Here is a 20,334-nt window from a genome sequence, read left to right as displayed (position 1 = left end):
TTGACCAGAAGATTCCTGAAAACATGGAAACATTTTCAAACTTCCACTGTCAAATGTTCTCTTCAGAGCAATGGATTCATTTAAAAAATTAGTTTCTATCTCTCTCTCTCTCTCTCTCTCTCTCTCTCTCTCTCTCTCTCTCTCTCTCTCTCTCTCTCATTCCTAAGCCATCAGCTTTAGTTTGAAGTAGCAAATCAAGATGGCCTTTCTCAAATATTTCCAAGAGGGATTATTAACAACAATATCTTAACCACAGAAAAATAAGAAAGCTTGAAGCATTTGTCTTTTAACCAAAGAAAAATAAAAAACCATCACCTTTGACAACTCTTTTAAGTATTTTTTTAAAGAAAATAACTATTATATTTTTATAGCAATGAAAATTTTCAAGTTATATTCTTTTGAAATATCATATGCTACCATTTGAAAATCTACAGAAATATCTTTTATCCATAAACTAGAATTGTCTGGAATGCTCTGAGAATAAAAAAGAGATGAACACTTGTACCTAGAGAAAGTCCTATCCTGGCAGCATCATCCTCTTTGCTCAGGATGATTCTTCAATATCCACAAAAGACAACTGTTCAGTGCTAAAATTGAATCTTAGTAAGCCCTTTCAAGGTTAAGACCTACAAGCATTGTATGGAAGTCCAACATCTTTCCCGACTCTCTGTAAGTGCACTAGATGGGTCTTAAATTGTGAATCCTGTATTTCAGAGGCTATTGCTTTAAGGAGTAAAAGGGAAAGGAAGGGTTTTGATCAAGAAATAATGGGGTGATTAAATCATCTTTGTATTTGTAAGGAATAGTTGGAAGCTATATCCAACAGCAGAAATGAGGATCCCAGAATCTGTATGAGACTTGATTGAAGGACAATGTTCACAGAGACCTAATGAGAAGAAAGCCATATTTTTTTTTCTGAAATAGAACATGCACTGAAGTACAGTGCTAACAATCTACCCCAAGTTTATTCACAGTTGGGTACAAAAATTGTTGGTGTCATTTCCAGAAACAAAGGTGACAAGATAAGTTTTGAGAGTAGGTTTAAAAAAAAGAATTAAGATGGCTCAAAAATCTAAGGACTTTCAGAAAAGAACAGCGTCCTTCCAGTAATTGGGGAACCAAGAAAGTTTCATGGAAGAAGTGACATTTGAATAAGTAAGAGATAAATTTATGGAGTAGATAGTTATGGTTCTGTCCTCTCAGTCCAGTGATGGTCATTTTGGCCTAATTAGTCTGTCTCCATTCATCTGTCAACAGGTATGTGAGATCCAGAACAAAGCATGATGTTGACATGCGAATTGGAATCCATTCAGGCTCCGTGCTATGTGGTGTGTTGGGCCTGAGAAAATGGCAGTTTGATGTCTGGTCTTGGGATGTGGACATTGCAAATAAACTCGAATCTGGAGGGATCCCTGGGTAAGCAAAGCCAAGCCTTTTCTTGCCTAACTTTTTCATTGTCTAACTTTGTGATGCTAGATTTTCTGTGTACATAGTTGAAGATAGAACTCTAGGAAGCGGTTATTCAGGAGGAGGTCAACTATTAACGCCACATACAGTACTAGCCTGAAAATTCTAAGAAAACACCCCAGAAATGACAAAAATGATGAGCCAATGAGGCTGATGAGGTGCTCATGTCTCTGTCCTGCAAAGTATTGGTTCTTTGACTTGGCTACATATTCGAATCACGTCATTATAAAATACTCATGACCAGAACTTACGTTGGTTCATCTAAAGTGGAGTCTTTACAGTATCAATTTTAAGTTTTTAAATCAATTGTAATGAGCAGCCAAGATTAAAACCTGTTGACCGCCAATGTCTACATGACTGGGCTCTATTCCAAAAATTCATTGCTTTCTTTGAAAACTCATCTGCATTCCAACTCTGGTTGGCAAGACTGGTTGATACTGAACCTCCAGATACAGTAGTGTCCTGGAAAGCAGAACTAAAGTGGTACCCAGATATTGGAGTTTCACACTCAGAATTTTTAAATCAGTGTGTCTGGGGAGGAGCCTGAGCAATATACCTTTCTAGCAAGTGTCTTGGTGACAGTGATACAGCTGGTTTCCACATTATACAAAGACTACTGTTCTTGAGCTTTTTGTCAAGTGAAACAACATATATTAAATCTTTCCTCCATGTTCAGGAGACTCTAATTATGGCTGTGCTTATAGTAGCTAAATTTTCAGATGTCCCATCTCTATCTAACACTGCTATCATAATAGGGCAGTGTACCTGTCTCTGCCTAACACATAACACATGAAGGAGCAGTGTACATCCATTGTCCTGGGCCATTCTTAACACCTGCAGGAGGAGAAATAAAAACCAAAGGGGGGGATGAAAGAAAAGAGGAAGAGACAAAAGAGATAAGAGGAAAGAGAGAAAGGGAGGGGTAGGGGGGAATGTGTGTTAACTAAGGCTATGGGAGGAATCAAATCACGTGATTAAATTCATGATGGCAAACAAATCTTTGGCGGCAAAAGATAGTATTTAGGTAAGGAAAATACTACACGACTGTTAGATTTTATTTACTATCATAACTATCATGATTATATTACAAGAAAATGTCAGGTTTAGCTGACAGGCAACACATGAGAATAATATTCTCTGAGCACAGATTCAAGTCCTTAGAGGGAAAAGAAGTCACTGGACCATCATCTCTGAAAAGGCTTCACTTCAAAGCTCAGATTAGGGGCAAAGACTTCCTAAAGTAAACATCAGAATCCTAGTTTTTATCAAAAAGCATCCCAATGTATCCTGATCAGAACTTTGATAGAATAATTGGTATTAAACTAAGGCAAAGATCCCTTTATCTACTAAAAACATAGTACTCACTTAATGTAGGCAAGCATCAGTTCCCCTGAACACAGAGCAGATTGATACAATGTAGCATCCAGATGAAATGCCCAGGGAAGTAGGTATTTAGTATGGTTATTTTAAAAAGGAAATCAGCCATCAGACTTTGCAAAATCCTCATAGTTACATCATTTTTCCTAAGAGAAAAAGGCAGTATCCTCTACTGTTTAAATCTTAACTTGATTTTAAAGAGCAGCTCAGGGCTCCTGCCTTGTGGAATATGAGTTTCTGTGCTTCAAGGTAAAATACCATGGAAACATTTTGGATTTATCTAGCAGGTGTCTCAAGAGAACCCAGGCTGCTTTCATACATTTGCTTGATTATCTCGGTCTTGAAATCGATACATTTGGAAGATGTGGAGAATGTGCCCTAAATGGGCAGAAATGCACCATCTGAGGTTTTGTTTGTTTCTGCAATGAACCATTCTTCCCAGAAGGCAGGAATTTGACAGATAGGTTAAATGGTCAGAGGAGGCAGTAGAGGACATACCGAAAGCACAATGCATTCTTAAAAACCCCTAAACTTAAAAGTGAAAGAACTGTTCATTGTTTATTTGAATATATTGCTTCCGGAATCACAAAACCCAGGCAGAGAATTATGCATCCACTTTATTCCTCCATTTACTCAGAGGAGCACAGAGTCGGCTTTAACAAACTGTTAAGTTAAATCTGGAAGTAGGACACATTTAGCAAAGCATGCAATCACATGGTGAATTGAGAGAAATGACAGTGGCTTGAATGGCTGCAGACAGCATGGGGGCCAATACTGAAGGCACGTCTGACAGTGTGCTCTGAATGGCAGAATCAGGGACAGAGGCCACATTCAGATGTCAAACTGTCTCCTGTGAGCCTTAAGGAAGCCTGGGATATACCACAGAGAGATCACAGTGGCATTTTTAAGAATATTCTGAACAATTTAAAGTGTGTGTTTTCATTGCTGCAGTTTTGTTCTGTATAGTGTTTTGACTACTTTACACAAATCAGCTCTTGCATACCCACAATGACATTATGAGGTGGGTCTGTTACCTTTGCCATGTTTGTGGGTGACAAAGAGACTCAGAAAAGTTAAGTCATTTTCCTCCGAGTCTTCTAGCTAGCAAACAGACGAGTTAGAGTAGAAACCCAGCCATCAAGAAAAAAAGCCCTCCATCATAATTCCTTTGCTATTCTTCCCATACCACAGTACAACACAGTAGTTATCTGACTCAAACAGTTGCGAGAAGAGAAAGTATCTCCCTTCCAAACAAGGAATTACAGCCTGAGGCTTCCACAAATCAAGTTTGATCCTAATCAAGCCACATATTATTTCATTTAAAAAAAAGAAAAAAAAGAAACTTGGATTGTGAGCTACATGAGTTACTTAGTTTGTGAATGAGCCTTGACCGTTACCAGCTTGAGGGTTCCATGTTACTCTATGCTCCTTTGGATATACGTTAGAGGGGAAATCACATCTTCCAGTACTTTTCTAAAAAATGATGATCCATATAACCCTGTGCACATACAGAACTGCACCTTGTAAACAAGTTGGAGAAACAAGGTGCTGATATATAAAATGTAAAGTGTTGGGGCAATCTCTGAGACATAAAGGGAGCCATGCTGTAAGAAAATATACTTATAACTGGAATTCAAAAGCACCCCCATCATTTGTGTTTCCAGGATAGCCAACACCGTTGAAAGAAATCACTGACTCATAGGGAGTGCTGAAAGTAACAGAAAAAGCCAAAGGATGTTCTTCATAGGGATCACACAGCGCCGTCTGTGTGAGGCTATAGTGCCCTAAGATGAAGGGTTTCTGGCTTCATCTTTGTTTTTCCCTATACTTCTGGGGGGCCAAATTTGTCCTCAAGAATGTGTTGTTGCAGTGTCCTATGTACAGCCCTAATTGGGCAGCATGATAAATTATAATGATCCCTTCTCTCTACACACAGGAGAATTCACATTTCCAAAGCCACACTGGATTGCCTCAATGGTGACTATAATGTGGAAGAGGGCCACGGTAAAGAGAGGAATGAATTCTTGAGGAAGCATAATATAGAGACCTATTTGATTAAGCAGCCTGAAGAGAGTTTGCTATCCTTGCCTGAAGACATAGTCAAGGAGTCAGTGAGCTCCTCGGACAGGAGAAACAGTGGGGCAACATTCACAGAAGGATCCTGGAGCCCAGAACTGCCTTTTGACAACATAGTGGGCAAACAGAATGTAAGTCCTTTCTTCCTTCTTCCAGTTAGCAACAAGTGCATGCCTGAGTGCATCTCTAACCAACAGCCTCAGAGGAAAGCAATTCATCTTTAACCTTTTCTCTACTGAGCACCATAATTGAAAATGATCAAACAAATTTCCTCAGGACAGAATTAACCTATGTGCACAATTTCAGGAAAGGGCAGAAATACCACGTTCCTGACACCCTCTTATGTTTTTGATGCTAAAGATAAATGCCCTGTGAAGCAGAATTGTATCTATCCAAAAAAAAAAGCTCATATAGAAAAAGTTCAATGTCATTAAAAATGCTTACGTATATGAGAATGGCCCCCTTTAGCCTGTGGTCCTCAGTCTTCCTCTAAAATTCAAAGTCAGGAAGGCAGCCTTGATGGGGAAATAGGAGGGTAGCATTGGATGGTACTGGGGTGCGTGCTCTAGAGAAACATGCAGTTTCAGAAGCACTCACTCCTATGATTCTAGTTTTCCACCCTGTGGATTTGCTTCTGATATGACAGAATGGCTACAAAATCAGTACATAAGGAACAAATCACTAATAATCAAAATTAATTTTTAAAATTGTTTATTCAGATATCAGTATCACATTAACCCTGAGGAGACACTCCAGCTCTGAGAGGCACTGCAGAGATGAGATTTAACCAGGCTCAGAACCCAGGTGGAGAAAACAAGTCATCCTGGAGCTCCCATTCAGAACACCAGCCAAGTACCAGCTCTGATGAGCATTTTCCCTTTATCCATCAAGACAGAGCGCAGTTAAAGTTATGTAAAATGGTCTAATTCTACCACAGTTTTTAAAAGAAACAAATAGGAAAACCCTATGTCCAGGATCTATCTGTTTCGGACATGTTCCCGAGCCAAACAGAAGCTGAGAGTGCTGTGGAGTACATAGACCAAATCAAACAGTATTCAGATTTTATGAAGACATTAAAGGATGGGTTTTTGTTATTGTTTTGTGACAGAATCTCACTATGTAGCCTCTGTTGGCTGTGTAGACAAGGCCAACCTCAAACTCACAGAGATCTGCCTATCTGTACCTCCTGAGGGCTGGGATTAATGTCAGGTACCACCATGTCCCATGGCGATTTATCTTTTATACCTGAAGACCTAAACATTTCTCATTAGTTCTTAGATTGGAGACATGCATCTGTTAAAAAGCCATTTAAAGTAGAACAGGTTAAATGCTGAAAGTCTTCACTTTTTTTCTTCTTTTGCACTTGACAATTTGATGAAGGGTGGGGCACTGTAAGGCCAGGTTAACTTGAATTCCCTTCCAGTTTTTTGGGAAGGAGCTATGAAGCAATGCTTGTGCCAGATTCCACCAAGAAAAACTGCAGACTGAACTGACCCAGCATTCCTTGCAATGTTTATCCTTAGACCTACACTATTCTCTTGTGAGTATTTAGTTTACACACAAAATAGCGTTATGCCTACATAGGTCATCAGGATTCCAGTGCCGACTTCTTTCCACCCCTGAATTGACATGCATGTTACAATCTCCAATAAACTAAAGAATGGGATGTGTACTTTTGGGAGTAGATGCATGGACAACTGAAAGTGTCCCCTCTGTTTCCTCTGCCTAGTACAAGCTGGAGCCCAGATGCTGGTTTTTATAGAGAAGGCCATATGTGCATCCTTACCTTGACATGCCTTAATAACTTCATATTAAATTCTCTTTCCTAGCTGTTTTGATTTTATCTTTCTTTTTTGAAAACTCCATTCAAGCTAGTTGTAGGGAACTAGAATAATTCCGTGTTGTTCTAATCTCAGTTGCTCCTGCCCTTGCTGCCAATAACTGAGAACCAAGAAAGGAGAAATGGAGATGTGTAGTTTCATTTCAAGGCTGGTTGACCTGGTAGAATTTTTAGGAAAAATGAAAACATTTCTTTGTGAATTTCCTAATTTTGATGACATAAAATGGTAACTATAGAGAATGTCAAAATAATCAATGTATTTGTACTGCAGATTGTGCACAATGCCTGAGGTTTGCTTAGATGAAACCTATCTGTACCACATCTTCTGTGTGAATAATTTCAATTTATGTTGATGTCTTAATACTAAAGAGCCAGGAAATGTGTGATGATCTCTGGGAATAAGCACGTGTCACTAATAACATCTTCGAAATGATTGAGCTGATTAAAATTATCATAACCATTCAGAGTTTATATTTATGCTTAACTCTAGAAATCAGTGAGCCATATGCTCAATTCAGAGACTTAATATGTCCCTGGAAGAGATCAAAACTGGTCTGGCTGAGCCTACACTGTGCCAAAATACCCAATCAGTTCCACCAAGCCCAGACAAACTAGTGTTTGCAGAATATAGATAAACCACACTTATGCTTTATTGGGAATTTTCCAGCCAAATTGGCCAGATGTTTTGGCTTCCATTGATTCACAATATGTGCTTAGAATTATTTTTAATGACATTATATAGCTATGTCATATTCTGTGTTTGTCCTTAGCAGATGTTCGTCATATTCAGTCAAGGGGGATTAATTGAGCATCTATTGTAATGCCAACTCTAAGGGGAAAAGGAGAAAGAAAGAATTAAAGAAAAACATTTTAAAGAAAAACTCAGTCAGTGTTTTGTATGTTTCAGAAAAATAGAAATTACATCTGTTTTTCTCAACATTATTTGATCCAAAAGTAAGATACTATCTGATAAATCACATGATGTGATTAGTTTGTTTAGCGGGCAAATGAAATGGTAAAGGAGGCAAAGTTGGGAAATGAGAAAAGCTGACCTTGAAGAATACTCTACAGAAGGCAAACATGCTTCCTTTAAGGAGGCAGCTAAGAAGCAAAGCAGTCAGGAGCCACCTGGGGGCATGCTGTCATGGAAACCCAGAAAGCTCAGCATTTGCAAGTGAGGAACCATCCACAAATCAAAGGTAGCCAACTGTTCCAATAACATGGAAAGTCAAAACCACCCATTGGAACCAGATTAAAGAATGTCACTGGCAAGATACAGAGTTGGTGAGAAGGTAAAATCAGAAGCCTGATTGTCATAGTTGATGAGACAGAAACCCAAGACTCTCAGAACTTCAACTGTCACCCTCCTCCCTCCCTCCTTTTAATTTTTGTCATTTACCAGTGGCTTAGAAGAACAAGTGAAATTGCTAAGAGCAATCCCTGACTCTGGTGAGTTTCCCAGTCCCCGTGTGCTTCATGTTGATGTTGGGCATATTCTCTGCTCCTATATGTCCATCCACGGATTCACTAAAATTGATTGCTTGGGCCTGGCTGGGTGCTAACACACATGTTAGTTTTAAGCATCCTGAGGACCAGTGCTCTGCCACCCTGAATCCAGATATGTGAAAATGTTCTGCCCAGAGTCTTCATGCCTGGTCTTCCTGGGCATTGGATAAGTCACCACTGGATCTTCCCATGCTCTAAGTGTAAAAAAGTAGTAAGACCAGAAGACAACTGGACTGCCAGTACTTAAGACTACAGAAGTAGAAGTCAGTGGACCAAAAGAGACATACTGAGTATTTTTAGAGAATATGCACCAATTTGAAGGCAAAGTTATTGGAGTCTCAGAAAAAAAACAAAGCTGAGTTTGAAATAATATTTTAGTTTCATACTAAGTATTACATTTGCTCTTCTGGTGCAGTGTCTAAAATCTCTGTCTAGGTTTAAGTTCCTATGACTGCCATGACTTATCAGGTCAATAGTCTAGATTCACTACTAGAAAGCACAGGCCTGGTCCTTGTCTTTCAGGAATGTAGATATCAGGGACCTGGGGGATGCAGGGATTTACCAAAAAATAAATGTGAGTGGTACTTAAAAAATAAGGATATGTGACAACTAGGGAGTAAATATACTCTCTGCAGGGCTGATTTTCAGTGACAGTATTCCTGAAGATTCCATCTGAGTGCTACAAGGACCTTCAATACAATTTGCCAGGACAGAAGTATTTTACAGAAGAAACAGCACAAAATCTCTGAGGAAAGAAACACTATAGTATGTCATAGAAAGCCTTCAGGGCTAGAGCGTGATGGATAGGGGAGAGATAGACTCCAGGAGGAAACAGTTGAAAGCTTAGTCTCTCAAGCTTGTACAGTCTGTATTTTATTCCCAGGGGAGTGATGTGGAGGTGTAAGCAGGGCAGTGGTGTGATCTGATTTAGACTTTAGCTTGCCTTCTGGTTAACAGGTAGAAAGGGTTGGACTTAGACAAAATGGATCTTAAGCTCCGAATTTACAAGATGACAAAGGTGAAGCTTTTACATTGCTGTTAAATTTTTTGTTAAGAACAATAATAACTTTAACTGGGTTTTTATGCCAAGTAAGATGCCAGGAGACACAGAGTTATGCTTTTAGGAGAGAGGATCCTTTTTGGAATCTGGGAACTTTCTCCATGAGTGTAGGATGGTCACCTTCATCCCACCCATCCATTTTACATGCAGGATGGCCTGAGATTCCACATATTAGTCTATTACTCCTCATGCCTCCTAAAAGGCTTACTTAGAAAAAAAGAAAAACAACAACAAAAATTCAACTATTGGTACTACCAAAAGTACACATTAGTCATTCCTACTTAACAGATAGACATTGTTAACTTGAAGCTAATGTGTACATCATGGTGACTCTAAATAGAAATGTGATTTTTATAATCCATGCAACAGACAGAAAGAGGATGGTTTCACTGTTTAGAATGTATGTAAATGGGCAGTGGTGCTGTATACCTTTTATCCCAGCACTTGGGAGGTAGATGCAAGTGGATCTCTGAGTTGGAAGCCAGCCTGGTCTACAGAGTGAGTTCCAGGACAGCCAGGGCTATCACAGTAAGACCCTGCCCACCTTCCCAAAACAGTTAAGGTAAATATTCACAGGTCACTAGCACAGTGAAATCTCATAGCAGCCCTATATAATCACTTCTTTGACACTAGACTTACACATAAGAAAAGCGCGTTTGTGGTTCTGAGACCCCAATTAACTTCCTGAAGGATATGTACCAAAAAAGAAAAAAAGAACTGAAATTAGAATCAAGCTAGGTGTGACCTCCAAAACCATGTATTCCATCATACCACTACTCTTTCTCCTTAGTATCCTAAGTCTATTCAGAGTTTCCACTGTCTACTTTGATTTTCAAGTCAGTCAATCCTAGAATCTCTCTCTCTCTCTCTCTCTCTCTCTCTCTCTCTCTCTCTCTCTCTCTCTCTCTCTCTGTGTGTGTGTGTGTGTGTGTGTGTGTGTGTGTGTGTGTGTGTGTGTGTGTTCTGAGACACACGGGACACTGGCTCTCAAAAGCTATTTAGAATATTCTGCTATAACGCTAGGAACTAACCAGATGTAATCTTCTACCTTACCTAAGTAGCTAGCTGTTCATCACTTGAGTATCCACCTATTGACAAAATATTCAAGCAAGCATTCAGTTTAGTTCCAGTTGGCCTGGATAATATTGAGACCAAAAGAAAATAAAATGTTGAGAGAGGTGCTGGCTGGGCTGGCAGGGATGAGACGGGAACATCCAAAGGGTGCTGTGATTTCTGTGTACCCCACTGGGAGTTTTCTTAAAACCAGTTCTCTAAATCTTTTGGAAGAATAGGAAGAATTCTCACCTAATAGCTTTCCTGATTTAAATCTTCTATAGGTCTCTGGCTGATCATACAGTTCCTCATGGCAAACTGGTCCAACCAGCTCTTGAGATCTTCAGATAAATCTCTGCAGGTCCCAAAATGTGTCCAGAAAAGGACCCTTGATGAAAAGAGCTTAAATGGAAACTCAGTAGAATGAAAGGACTGCCCTGGTTTCGCAACTTACTAAGTCAATAACACACTTTGGGTAGCCACACTTCCTTTCCACACCTCAGCATATGCATGCGTACAATGACAGAGATGAAATGATTAAGCCAATAGTCATTCCCTCTGATCAACACAGACAAATGCCAGGATCTGTGGCTGTATTGTGTGAATTATGGCTTCTTCAGAATCCTCACTTCCAAATCCAAGGAGTCTATGACTCACTAGCAAGTGACAGGACACCTGCTATTCACAGTCATCTTGGAATAACATAAATGTTGTGTTGAAACTGTAACCTTAAAACAATGTAAAACATTTGCAGTGAAAATCTTTCACAACTAGGGAGTGAAACACTGCTCTCTTAGCATTCTGTGTAGCTTAAGTTTTGATTGCATGAACATAAATACCCAATTAGTATCTGAAACACCTTTACACTTTGCCTCCTTTCAACATTCTTCTTTGACATGATCATTGTATTCTTATCAAGTCTCATCCCTAGGATTTGATTCCTTTCCTTGTTTCTACTCCTAAAGATTAACCTACAAACTAAACAACAGACCCTTTTCTGTGCAGATAATTGCCCACAAGGCAGGAACATGCTATGTTCAAACTCATTTTAGTTGTCACATTCAAGAGGAGCAAGTCTCACCCACCAAGATGCTCACTTATCCATTCATTCATCAACTATTTGTTGAGTAACTGCACTTGGCTAGGGGAGGTGAGAGTGTGAGCACCGAGAAATGGAGAAGGCTGCCTGGTCAGGAGCTTTTGGTTAAGGGCTGATTCTTATGTATTACCAGGCTCAGTGTGAGCATTGCTATGATTATCTCACAGTGTCATGAAGAAGGGGAGACTGACCTGAGGGAATCAGGGAAGACCTTCCAAGGAAGTGATGTTTAATGTGACATCTACAGGAGGAAGTATGCCAGGAATGAGAAAGCATGGCATCAAGGAAGGGACAAACAAATCTACCCCCTTAGCCCAGCTTTCCATTGACTCAAACCAAAGCATGTCATTATCTTTCCCTACGCAGAAATTAACTTCAAATCATTTCTACCAAAAACACTCAAAATGTTGGACACTGGTATTAAAAAAGAAGATACTTTCCTGGGGTCTACTATTTCTATTCATCATCAAACTGTTCATCTTTAATCTCATTATAGAGAAAATTAGAGGCAAATTTTTCTCCATAGGCAATTGGTTTTGAATGGTTTTAATGTTAGATTGGGTTTTGGTGTTCCCTGGATGAGATATCTATTGTGTTGGTGCTGAGAATGTGGAAGACTTCAGGAAATTCCCTGTAGTTAAATCTATACTCTTTCAGTCACATGGCTTTTCCTGGTGGTACAACCCCAGATTGCCTTGAGCTCAACTCTGAAGACAGCTGCTGAGTTCAGCTTGGAAGTCATTAGAGGGTCTGGTTTTTCACTCTGTTCAGAAAGGCAAGTTGGTTTGAAGGCTTTTGTGGAGTGTTTAGTGAATTAAACAGACAATTGGATCTCATTAACTTTGACTGCTTGTCCTTCCTTTCCCTGAAGTTCTGGGGTAGATGTAAGTGAAAGAGATAAAGTTAGATATATTGACGTGGCTTGAACAGAATTACGGGTCTAGAAACCTTTATTTAAGCTGGCAGATGGACAACATACAGCCTGTGGTTACTTTACAGACATTACTGATGGGAACTTTTAAAAAGCAAGTCCAATGGCCTCTTCTTTCTTCAGGGATCAGCTTGGTATTGGCAAGTCGCCAGCTGTGGCCTGACAAACTGGAATCAATGAGTGATCACACAGTGGAGTTGTTCGTTTTTGTTTGTTTCACAGTAGCAGTGATGGAAACCAGAGCCTGCAACATACCAGGCAAACACTCAACCACTGAGTTACATCCTCAACTCCCTGTTGCTTTTTTTTTTTTTTTTTTGAGATAGGCCACACTAAGTTGGTCCAGTTAGCCTTAAGACACTCTATCATCCAGACTGGCCTTGAAGTTGTGATCTTCTTGCTTCAGCCTCCTGTAGATGGGGTTACAGGCCTGTACCATCAGGCCTGGACAGAATGTAATGTTTTAAACATAGGGAAAAAGATCTGAAGATAAACAGCAAATGCCTGAATTTTGCACTGCCTAAATTTTCTAATTTGGGAAAGAAAAGTGGGGTTTACTTTATATTGATCCCAAAACCCACTTTCCAATGCCTGGATTAATCCTATCCATTGTAAAATTTCATTAACCTTCATTCAATTGTTCCCAAACTTACTTCATAAGGGATAGCTTCTATTGTTTTGACACAGTGAAATTTGTATCTATGAGATTTTTTTCTTTCCAAACAAAATTGCACTGGTTGCTAATGTTATTTTCTCCAGTTCTTCAGTGGTGTGTCTCAACTGCCATCTCTTACCAATATCACTGTTCTACAACATCAAAAACGTCTCATTGCCCTGGGGTGCCAGCCAAGCAAAGATACTAGATATTTTTGTCGGCATGGACAGCCTCTTAGTGGCTATTCAATAACTGCTTAGTTTGAGTTGACTTGGCCTCAATATGAAACTTCAGTGGCATATCCCAGGAAAATACACAGGACTGGTAGAGCTTTTTAATAGTTCCCCCACTTCTAAAGGATCCCCAAACTCCTCTTGTGAATTCCAGGTTGTGAAGTGTTAGATCCAACACTCTCCCTTACTCTGTGATTGTGATGTCACTTATAATACCGTAAAGCAGTGATTCTCAGCTTTCTTAACACTGCGACCTTTTAATACAATAGTTCCTCATGGTTGTGGTGACCCTCAACCATAAAATTATTTCATTACTACTTCATAACTATAATTTTGCTACAGTTATGAATCATTATGTAAATATCTGACTAAACAACTCCTAAGGGGGTCATGATCTACAAATTGAGAACTACTCAACTGTCTTAAAAGATCTATTTAAGTCTTAAGGTCCAGTAAGGCTTCACATATCTTGTGTGTGATAGCTTCCACCAAGAAGTACATATTTGTGGAATACTTCGCTGCAAAAACACTCTTTAAGAGATCAGCTCAGGAACAAACAGTGAGGATAGCAATAGCAACCCAGAGAAGCCAGATTGATCAGACAATTCTGATGGGAAGTGTGTACCAAGAATGCTACCGTGAGAGAAAGGAGACACAGCCAAATCCCCAAACACTTTCAACCTACCAGGTCATTTCTTCTCATCTCCATTTTGCCCTGTTTCAAACTCTGTAACTCAAGCTCTAGAGGATCAGGCCTCCATGGGCATCCCCATACATGTCACACACACACATGCACACACACACACACACACACACACACACACACACACTACATTGATCAATATATAATACAATTGTATCTGAACAAATCATTCTAGTAGATATAAAACACCAAACATGAATCATTTATCAGTAACTCAAAAGGTAATTCTCTTCTTGAAGGAGATTAAAGCTTTAATAACCTTTAAACTCTCCCCAAATTTCTATTAAGAAAATACATACATCTATAAATATGTACATACCAGCACATTGATATAAACTGCATTTTCTTATAGCATTGACATTTCGAAAAAACTGGTGTCTTTTCCATTTTGGGGGTGGGGGTGAGTAATTTGGGTCATTATATATGTTCTTCATTTACTTCCTAAGTTGAAATTTTCCAGACTGTGGACACAAGATGATTTTATTCATGAGATAATGGTCACCTCTCTAGCTACAGCCAGGCATCTTGGCCCAATGATTTCAGTGCTAGGGTTACTTGGGTTCACACCTGTCTGTGTTCCCATAAACAAACCATGATGTGTCAACTTCTCTCTCTCCCACTCACAATTGAATCATGAGTCCCTGCCCCTCGCTAGGTCTTACACTGTACCTGCATTTATTCTCCCATAACCTGACACGAAGTCATGATTAGGGTTTGCATATCTCTTGAATGCATTACCGTGGACACACTATTTTAATGATGATATTTCCATTGGCAATTGAACTTTCCCATTAGATGGCTTCAAAGTGGAAATGGATGTACCAGGTGGTTTCAAGCAACCTTGTTTCAGGGCTGCCTTGTTTTGTTAAAAATGGCCCAGGTTGTAACAACTCAAATACAGTAACATTCCCCATATGAGTGACACAATCATGAATCAAGGCAAGCCTCTCAGACAGGAAAGGGTCAATGTAAAAAGACATTTGTCCAAAATCATGATTGCTGGAGTCATTGGATAAGGGATTAGAAACTAGGTCTCAGATGATGAAGGTTTGCTCTTGGGGCTCTATCTTCTGTTTTAAGACCTCTCCTCAGTCACCTGGAATTATGGTTTACCTAAAGGCTCAGCCACAGCTGACCACCTGTGCATATCCCATCACAAGAAAATGAAGGCCAGTATCCCCGTTCCCCAGGCCATGACCCAGTAGTATGAGCTGAACAGCAAGGGTGAGGCTTTGGACAGCACGCAGAACATGGAGAGAGAAAGAGAGAGAGAGAGAGAGAGAGAGAGAGAGAGAGAGAGAGAGAGAGAGAGAGAGAGAGACTGTCTAAATATTCCTGAGTTTAAGTCCCCAAACACAAAAGCAAAAAAGTGTGACTTTGTGTTCAAATATCCCTAGGTTTAAATCCCCAAATATAAAAACATTTTAATGATGCCATTCACTCTTACTAGCTAAAGGTCAAAGGTAAACTCATAAGATGCAAATCAATACCGAATTAGTAAATATATCCTGCATGATGAACCAGCACTGGGAGTGCTTTGCTGTATGTGTTCTTATCGTCGTCTCAGAGAGTCTGAAATTGCAGGACATAAGGTGACAAAGGACAACCAAAGAATGGCACAGAACTTTTTGTCCTCATCATATTTACCATGCAGACAATATTTGGAAACTCTGAGTTCTTCCCTAAGATGGGAATTTACCAGTGGCCCCGATAGCCTGGGCCCTGAACTGACACCATTTGCACATATCTGGACACTGGAAAACTAGCTACAAAGGGTAATAGAATCCTCTGATAGGCTTCTCAGAAAATTCTGGACTGTTAATTCAGAAAACAGAGGGGGCATTCTGACCCTTGTTATTTCATTTCCTGTATAAGCAATAAAACTATATGAATTACTTAAAAGCTCTTCTGGGGGCAGAATACTGAGACTTCCTCCCACAGCAAGACCTCAGAGAATGCTTTAGCTTTGTATACAGAGCAGATCTTACTGTCATAAGTAGTATGAAAAAGTAAATCCAGTTCTTACATTAAAAAGTGCATAAGCGCATCATTTGGATGTGATACTTCGTTTTCTCTTCATTCAAAACAAGGAAAACTGTGTCATTGACTATCACGCCTTGCTTGTATGGACTGGTCCAAAATAATACAGATCTCATTCTCATAAAAGGAGGAAATGCTGCATTCACGGTTTTGGAGACTTTATGTGGATATTCTCAGAAATGTCACCCAAGTTGATGGCTATCTAAATGCTACTCTGTGCATTCTTTAAAAAAAAAAAATGTTAACTCACATTCAAAGAAATCTGTGCTCCTCATCCCTAGATTTGGGAAAAACATAATCCTATCTTTCCCAAACAGGACAAAATTCTTCCTGAACTCTCAAATCCAGAGCACTGAAACTATCCCAAGAGCTTTCTTAAAGAGAAAAAAAAATGGTAATTATTTAAAGTGGTGAATATGCAAATGAATGTGATTCACTTATCCTACCATATGTAATGCACTATAACACCACTGTATGCCCTTTAACTATATGATTATAACTTATCACAAAACACAAATTAAACTTTTTGTAAAGGAGGAGCCTCCTCTTAGCGTGATTGGATTCATATTTTAACAAACAGTAGTGGAAACAAACTGTTACTGTATGTACATGGGGTGTTTCTATCTGGTCCAATTATTATTCTTGCAACCTTTAGGACCAAGGATGCTACATAAGAACTTGAAAGGCTGTCTCTTTTCTACAGTCCAAGCCCTGCAGACAGCAGGCAAGTGGAGTAACAGATGCTCAAGGCCAGGTGTAAGATATGTCCCAGAGGTGATGGAAGAGTGGTCCAAAATTCTGTTAAACCAGTCTTTGATAATCCAAATTCTCAGTGCAGACTCAGGTTTGAAACTGGAAATAAGCAGTCTTTGAGAACTGACAGGCCTACTCAGTGTAAGTAGGGGAAGCCCTTGTGAAGCCCTGGGTTTGCTGAACCTGTCATCCTCTGTAAGTCCTTCTAAATCAGCAGTGAGCTGGCCCTAAACCATAACTTTATACTTTAAAGTTTAAAGGTTCTTACTAGACACTGGAATGTCAATTGTCATGGTAGTGTATTTAATTGTGTGATGACCTGATGACCAAAAACTAGAATAAAGCTCAGAAAATATTTTTTATTTAACAATATTTGGTACAGAGAATCTTTCTAAATTTAGAGTTATGTACGGAGAAATGGGAAATAATAGCATGACACTTAGTAACAAAGACCAGCAACACTTCCCTGAGGATAATCTTGATATAGACAATCTTATACCCATCCACTCTGTTATTCATTCAATGCATATTTATTAAAAACCTAGCAAACTCATCAGGTGCTAGGAACTTGGTCATACATAAGGTACTGTGCCTCATTTCAAGGAGATCAGAGTCTAATGAACAAGCATACACATGCTCAAGAAACAATTACTCTGCTAAGGACAATGTAGGCTCAGAGTATGCTCCCTGAAGGAGACTATGTCTGATTTCATTTTGAAAAGAGATATAGGATATGTATGTGCTCAGGAGCTATGTGTTCTGATGCATCAGACAAAATGAACTGGGTAATTGTTTTACGTATCAAGTTTTGTCAAGTGTCTAAACTCCAGTATGGGATCACATTCCATTTACATGGTATCTGAGATCCATACAAGAGTTTACACATGGCATGAACAGACTATAAGACATCATGTATGAAAACCAGATGAACCAAGGAGCACCTGAGGAGATAAAGTAAAATGGAAGCCAGTCTCCTGAAAAAGATAACTGGTCATTCTGGAAAGAGTCATATGAAGGGAGACAAATAGGACATATGAGAAACTGGTCCAGACAAGTAGAAGATGGGAATAAAAGCCAATAAGGAACTCTGAGCACTGTTTCCAAATTAGCATCCCATGGAATATATAGAAATAATTCAAGAAGAGGGAGTTTGAGGTCAACATCTTTGGACAGTGCAGAGGCTAAAAAGTCTTGTATGTACATGTCTTATCCATACCTTTACCTCAGTTATATATATTGGGAGATCTCAGTACATGGATATAAGAATGTGTTTGTTCAACAAGCATGTACTGAGCAACTACAAAATTTGAGGCACTGTCACAGATAACTGTCAATAAAAAAAGACCAAGTCTCTGGTCTCAATGCAACTAGTGAGAGAGGTAACAGGAAACATATATTAGATTCATGTTTCCTGGCTGACTAGTTCACAGAACCGCAGTATCATTCAGAACCCTTTTGTTGTTGTTGTTGTTGTTGTTTTTGTGTGTGTGTGTGTGTGTGTGTGTGTGTGTGCGTGCGCGCGCGCACGCGCTTCTTGGAACGTATTGGGAAAGAGTGAATGGGAAGGATTTAGCCGTGAGACTGTGTGAGCTGACTCGAAGAAATTGCAGGGATGCTGTGAAGGATGTGCTTAAATTTACGCTCTCACCTCATCACTCTTGTGTCTCCTTTACGTTTCTGTCAATTCCCCTCCCCCCTCTGCCAGTCTCTGTCCCCGATTTCTAATTTTGGGTTTTGTTGTGAGACCTGTTTAGTTTACCTTGTATTAATGTGTGTAACTGTAGGATTATAACTACACATTAGGGTCTGTTTGGGCCACCAGAGGGCACACCTGAAGACAATGATGACTTCTCCTTTCCTAAATCAATAGTAAATAATCCCACATGAGGGGTTGGGGTTCCCTTGAACCCCTCTTCCATCCACAACTCATAGTTGATGGACACTGCACATATATCCCAAGCTGCTGTGAATTTGAGTGACAAATGGCTATGACATTTCACAGCTCTTCACACCATCTTCCAGCTCTTACATCCTTTCCTACTCCTTTTTTTCCCCCGGTGGAAAACTGGATGGGTCTCGCAGGTGTAATTTCTGCCTTAAATCTAGTTAGTACTGGGAACCAAAGCCAGACAATGGTACAGCCATCCAGGAAATGACAGGACCTGAAAGAAATCAGGACTTCAGTGGGTTCAGAAGAAAAGAAAGAGTCTCACAGAAAAGTTTTCATGTCATAAACCAAATAATGACCTCCCTACCCCAACTCAAACACAGCTAACAAAGGGCTCCCTAGATCCTGTGATGGTAACTTCCACAATTCTCATGCTCTCAAGCAAGGCCCTGTCTTCAAAAATCTGTAGCGCACATCTGGACTTTGGTATGTCCTAAGCACTGTGGGGAGAGAGAATCACTTCAGAAATATCTGAAGAGAGTATAAACCCCAAGAAGGACAATTCTGGGAACTACAACATCTGTTTTTGTGATGGAAGGTTGATATGAGAGTTTAACCCAAGCCATTACTGACATTTCTACTGCTGTTCTTGCCTCTCTGATATCTAAAGCACCAGATAAGATGAACAGCATGATTTATTAAAAGCATCATCTATTATAATGGTACAATAATATCTGATTAGCATAAAATATATTCCTACTTCATTCTGAATTCACAAGTATCTAGAAACACCAGCTAACACTAAGAATACACAGTATAATTGAATGTTAAATAATATATTTGTAGCAATCCCTTATTAAAATGTGTATTTGAATAGACATTTAACTATGTATGTACATGTCATATTATAATCAAATATGCTGATCATGTTTCCCATTTCCTTTCATTTCCTCCACTTGTGTTTCTTATCTTAAAATTCACAGTTTGGAGTTGCAATTTAAAACTGGAATCATTCGAAAATTCCAGCTCTATCTTGACCTGATCTCAGTCTAGCTTTTATATGTTAGGTGACTTAGAAAGAACAGAAAGTAATCATGCTATTAAAATAGTTCATTCTTGCCTGACTCTATATACACAAATGACTCATGTCACACCTTTCCCAGTTGCTCCTTCCAAACAAATCACTGTAAATATACATTTATCTGGACTTCCAGTATGGGCAGCATCAGCCCACTAAGATGAACACAGGACAAAATCCAATTATTTTTCTATGTAAAGTATCAAAAAAAATCCCAAACTGTAGTCACCCCAAGAGTCACACATCCATTGCAGTGCATTGGGAATTACACAAAGATAAATGATTGGCTGGTGTCTGTTCCTTATTTCAATTTGTTTAACCTCTTGAGACAATTTTGTTCTCTTTATTATATGTAGCCTAAATACAGTTGTGAGTCTCCACCACAACATTCTGATGCAAATGTCTCTTTCCCAACTGGTAACTACATCTGGGTGGTACTGATAAATAAAAAGAGGTTTGAGAATGAATTCACTCTCACTGGATACAAGCACACTGATACCCAGGACCATGTAGGGGAGCTCTGAGCAGGAAAGATTTCGTTGGTCTCTCTGCCTTACAGAAGTGATCAGTGACAC

At 39.4% G+C, this 20,334-nt stretch overlaps 1 protein-coding gene across 4 annotated transcripts in view; it reads left to right on the top strand.

The window, feature by feature from the left end:
• Positions 1 to 20,334, top strand: part of Adcy8 (adenylate cyclase 8) — a 218,738-nt gene that overhangs the window by 124,318 nt on the left and 74,086 nt on the right. For all 4 annotated transcript variants that reach the window (XM_076555978.1, XM_006980305.4, XM_015998848.3 and 1 more), the window contains 2 exons: positions 1,258 to 1,416; positions 4,781 to 5,051. In XM_076555978.1, coding sequence (XP_076412093.1) covers positions 1,258 to 1,416; positions 4,781 to 5,051 — 430 coding nt within the window. The remainder of the gene's footprint in view (positions 1 to 1,257; positions 1,417 to 4,780; positions 5,052 to 20,334) is intronic.

Source organism: Peromyscus maniculatus, chromosome 20 (assembly GCF_049852395.1).
Source record: "Peromyscus maniculatus bairdii isolate BWxNUB_F1_BW_parent chromosome 20, HU_Pman_BW_mat_3.1, whole genome shotgun sequence".
In the NCBI taxonomy this organism is placed as follows: Eukaryota; Metazoa; Chordata; class Mammalia; order Rodentia; family Cricetidae; genus Peromyscus; species Peromyscus maniculatus.
The sequence above is the reverse complement of the archived record's forward strand: the minus strand, read 5'-3'. Positions and strand labels throughout refer to the sequence as shown.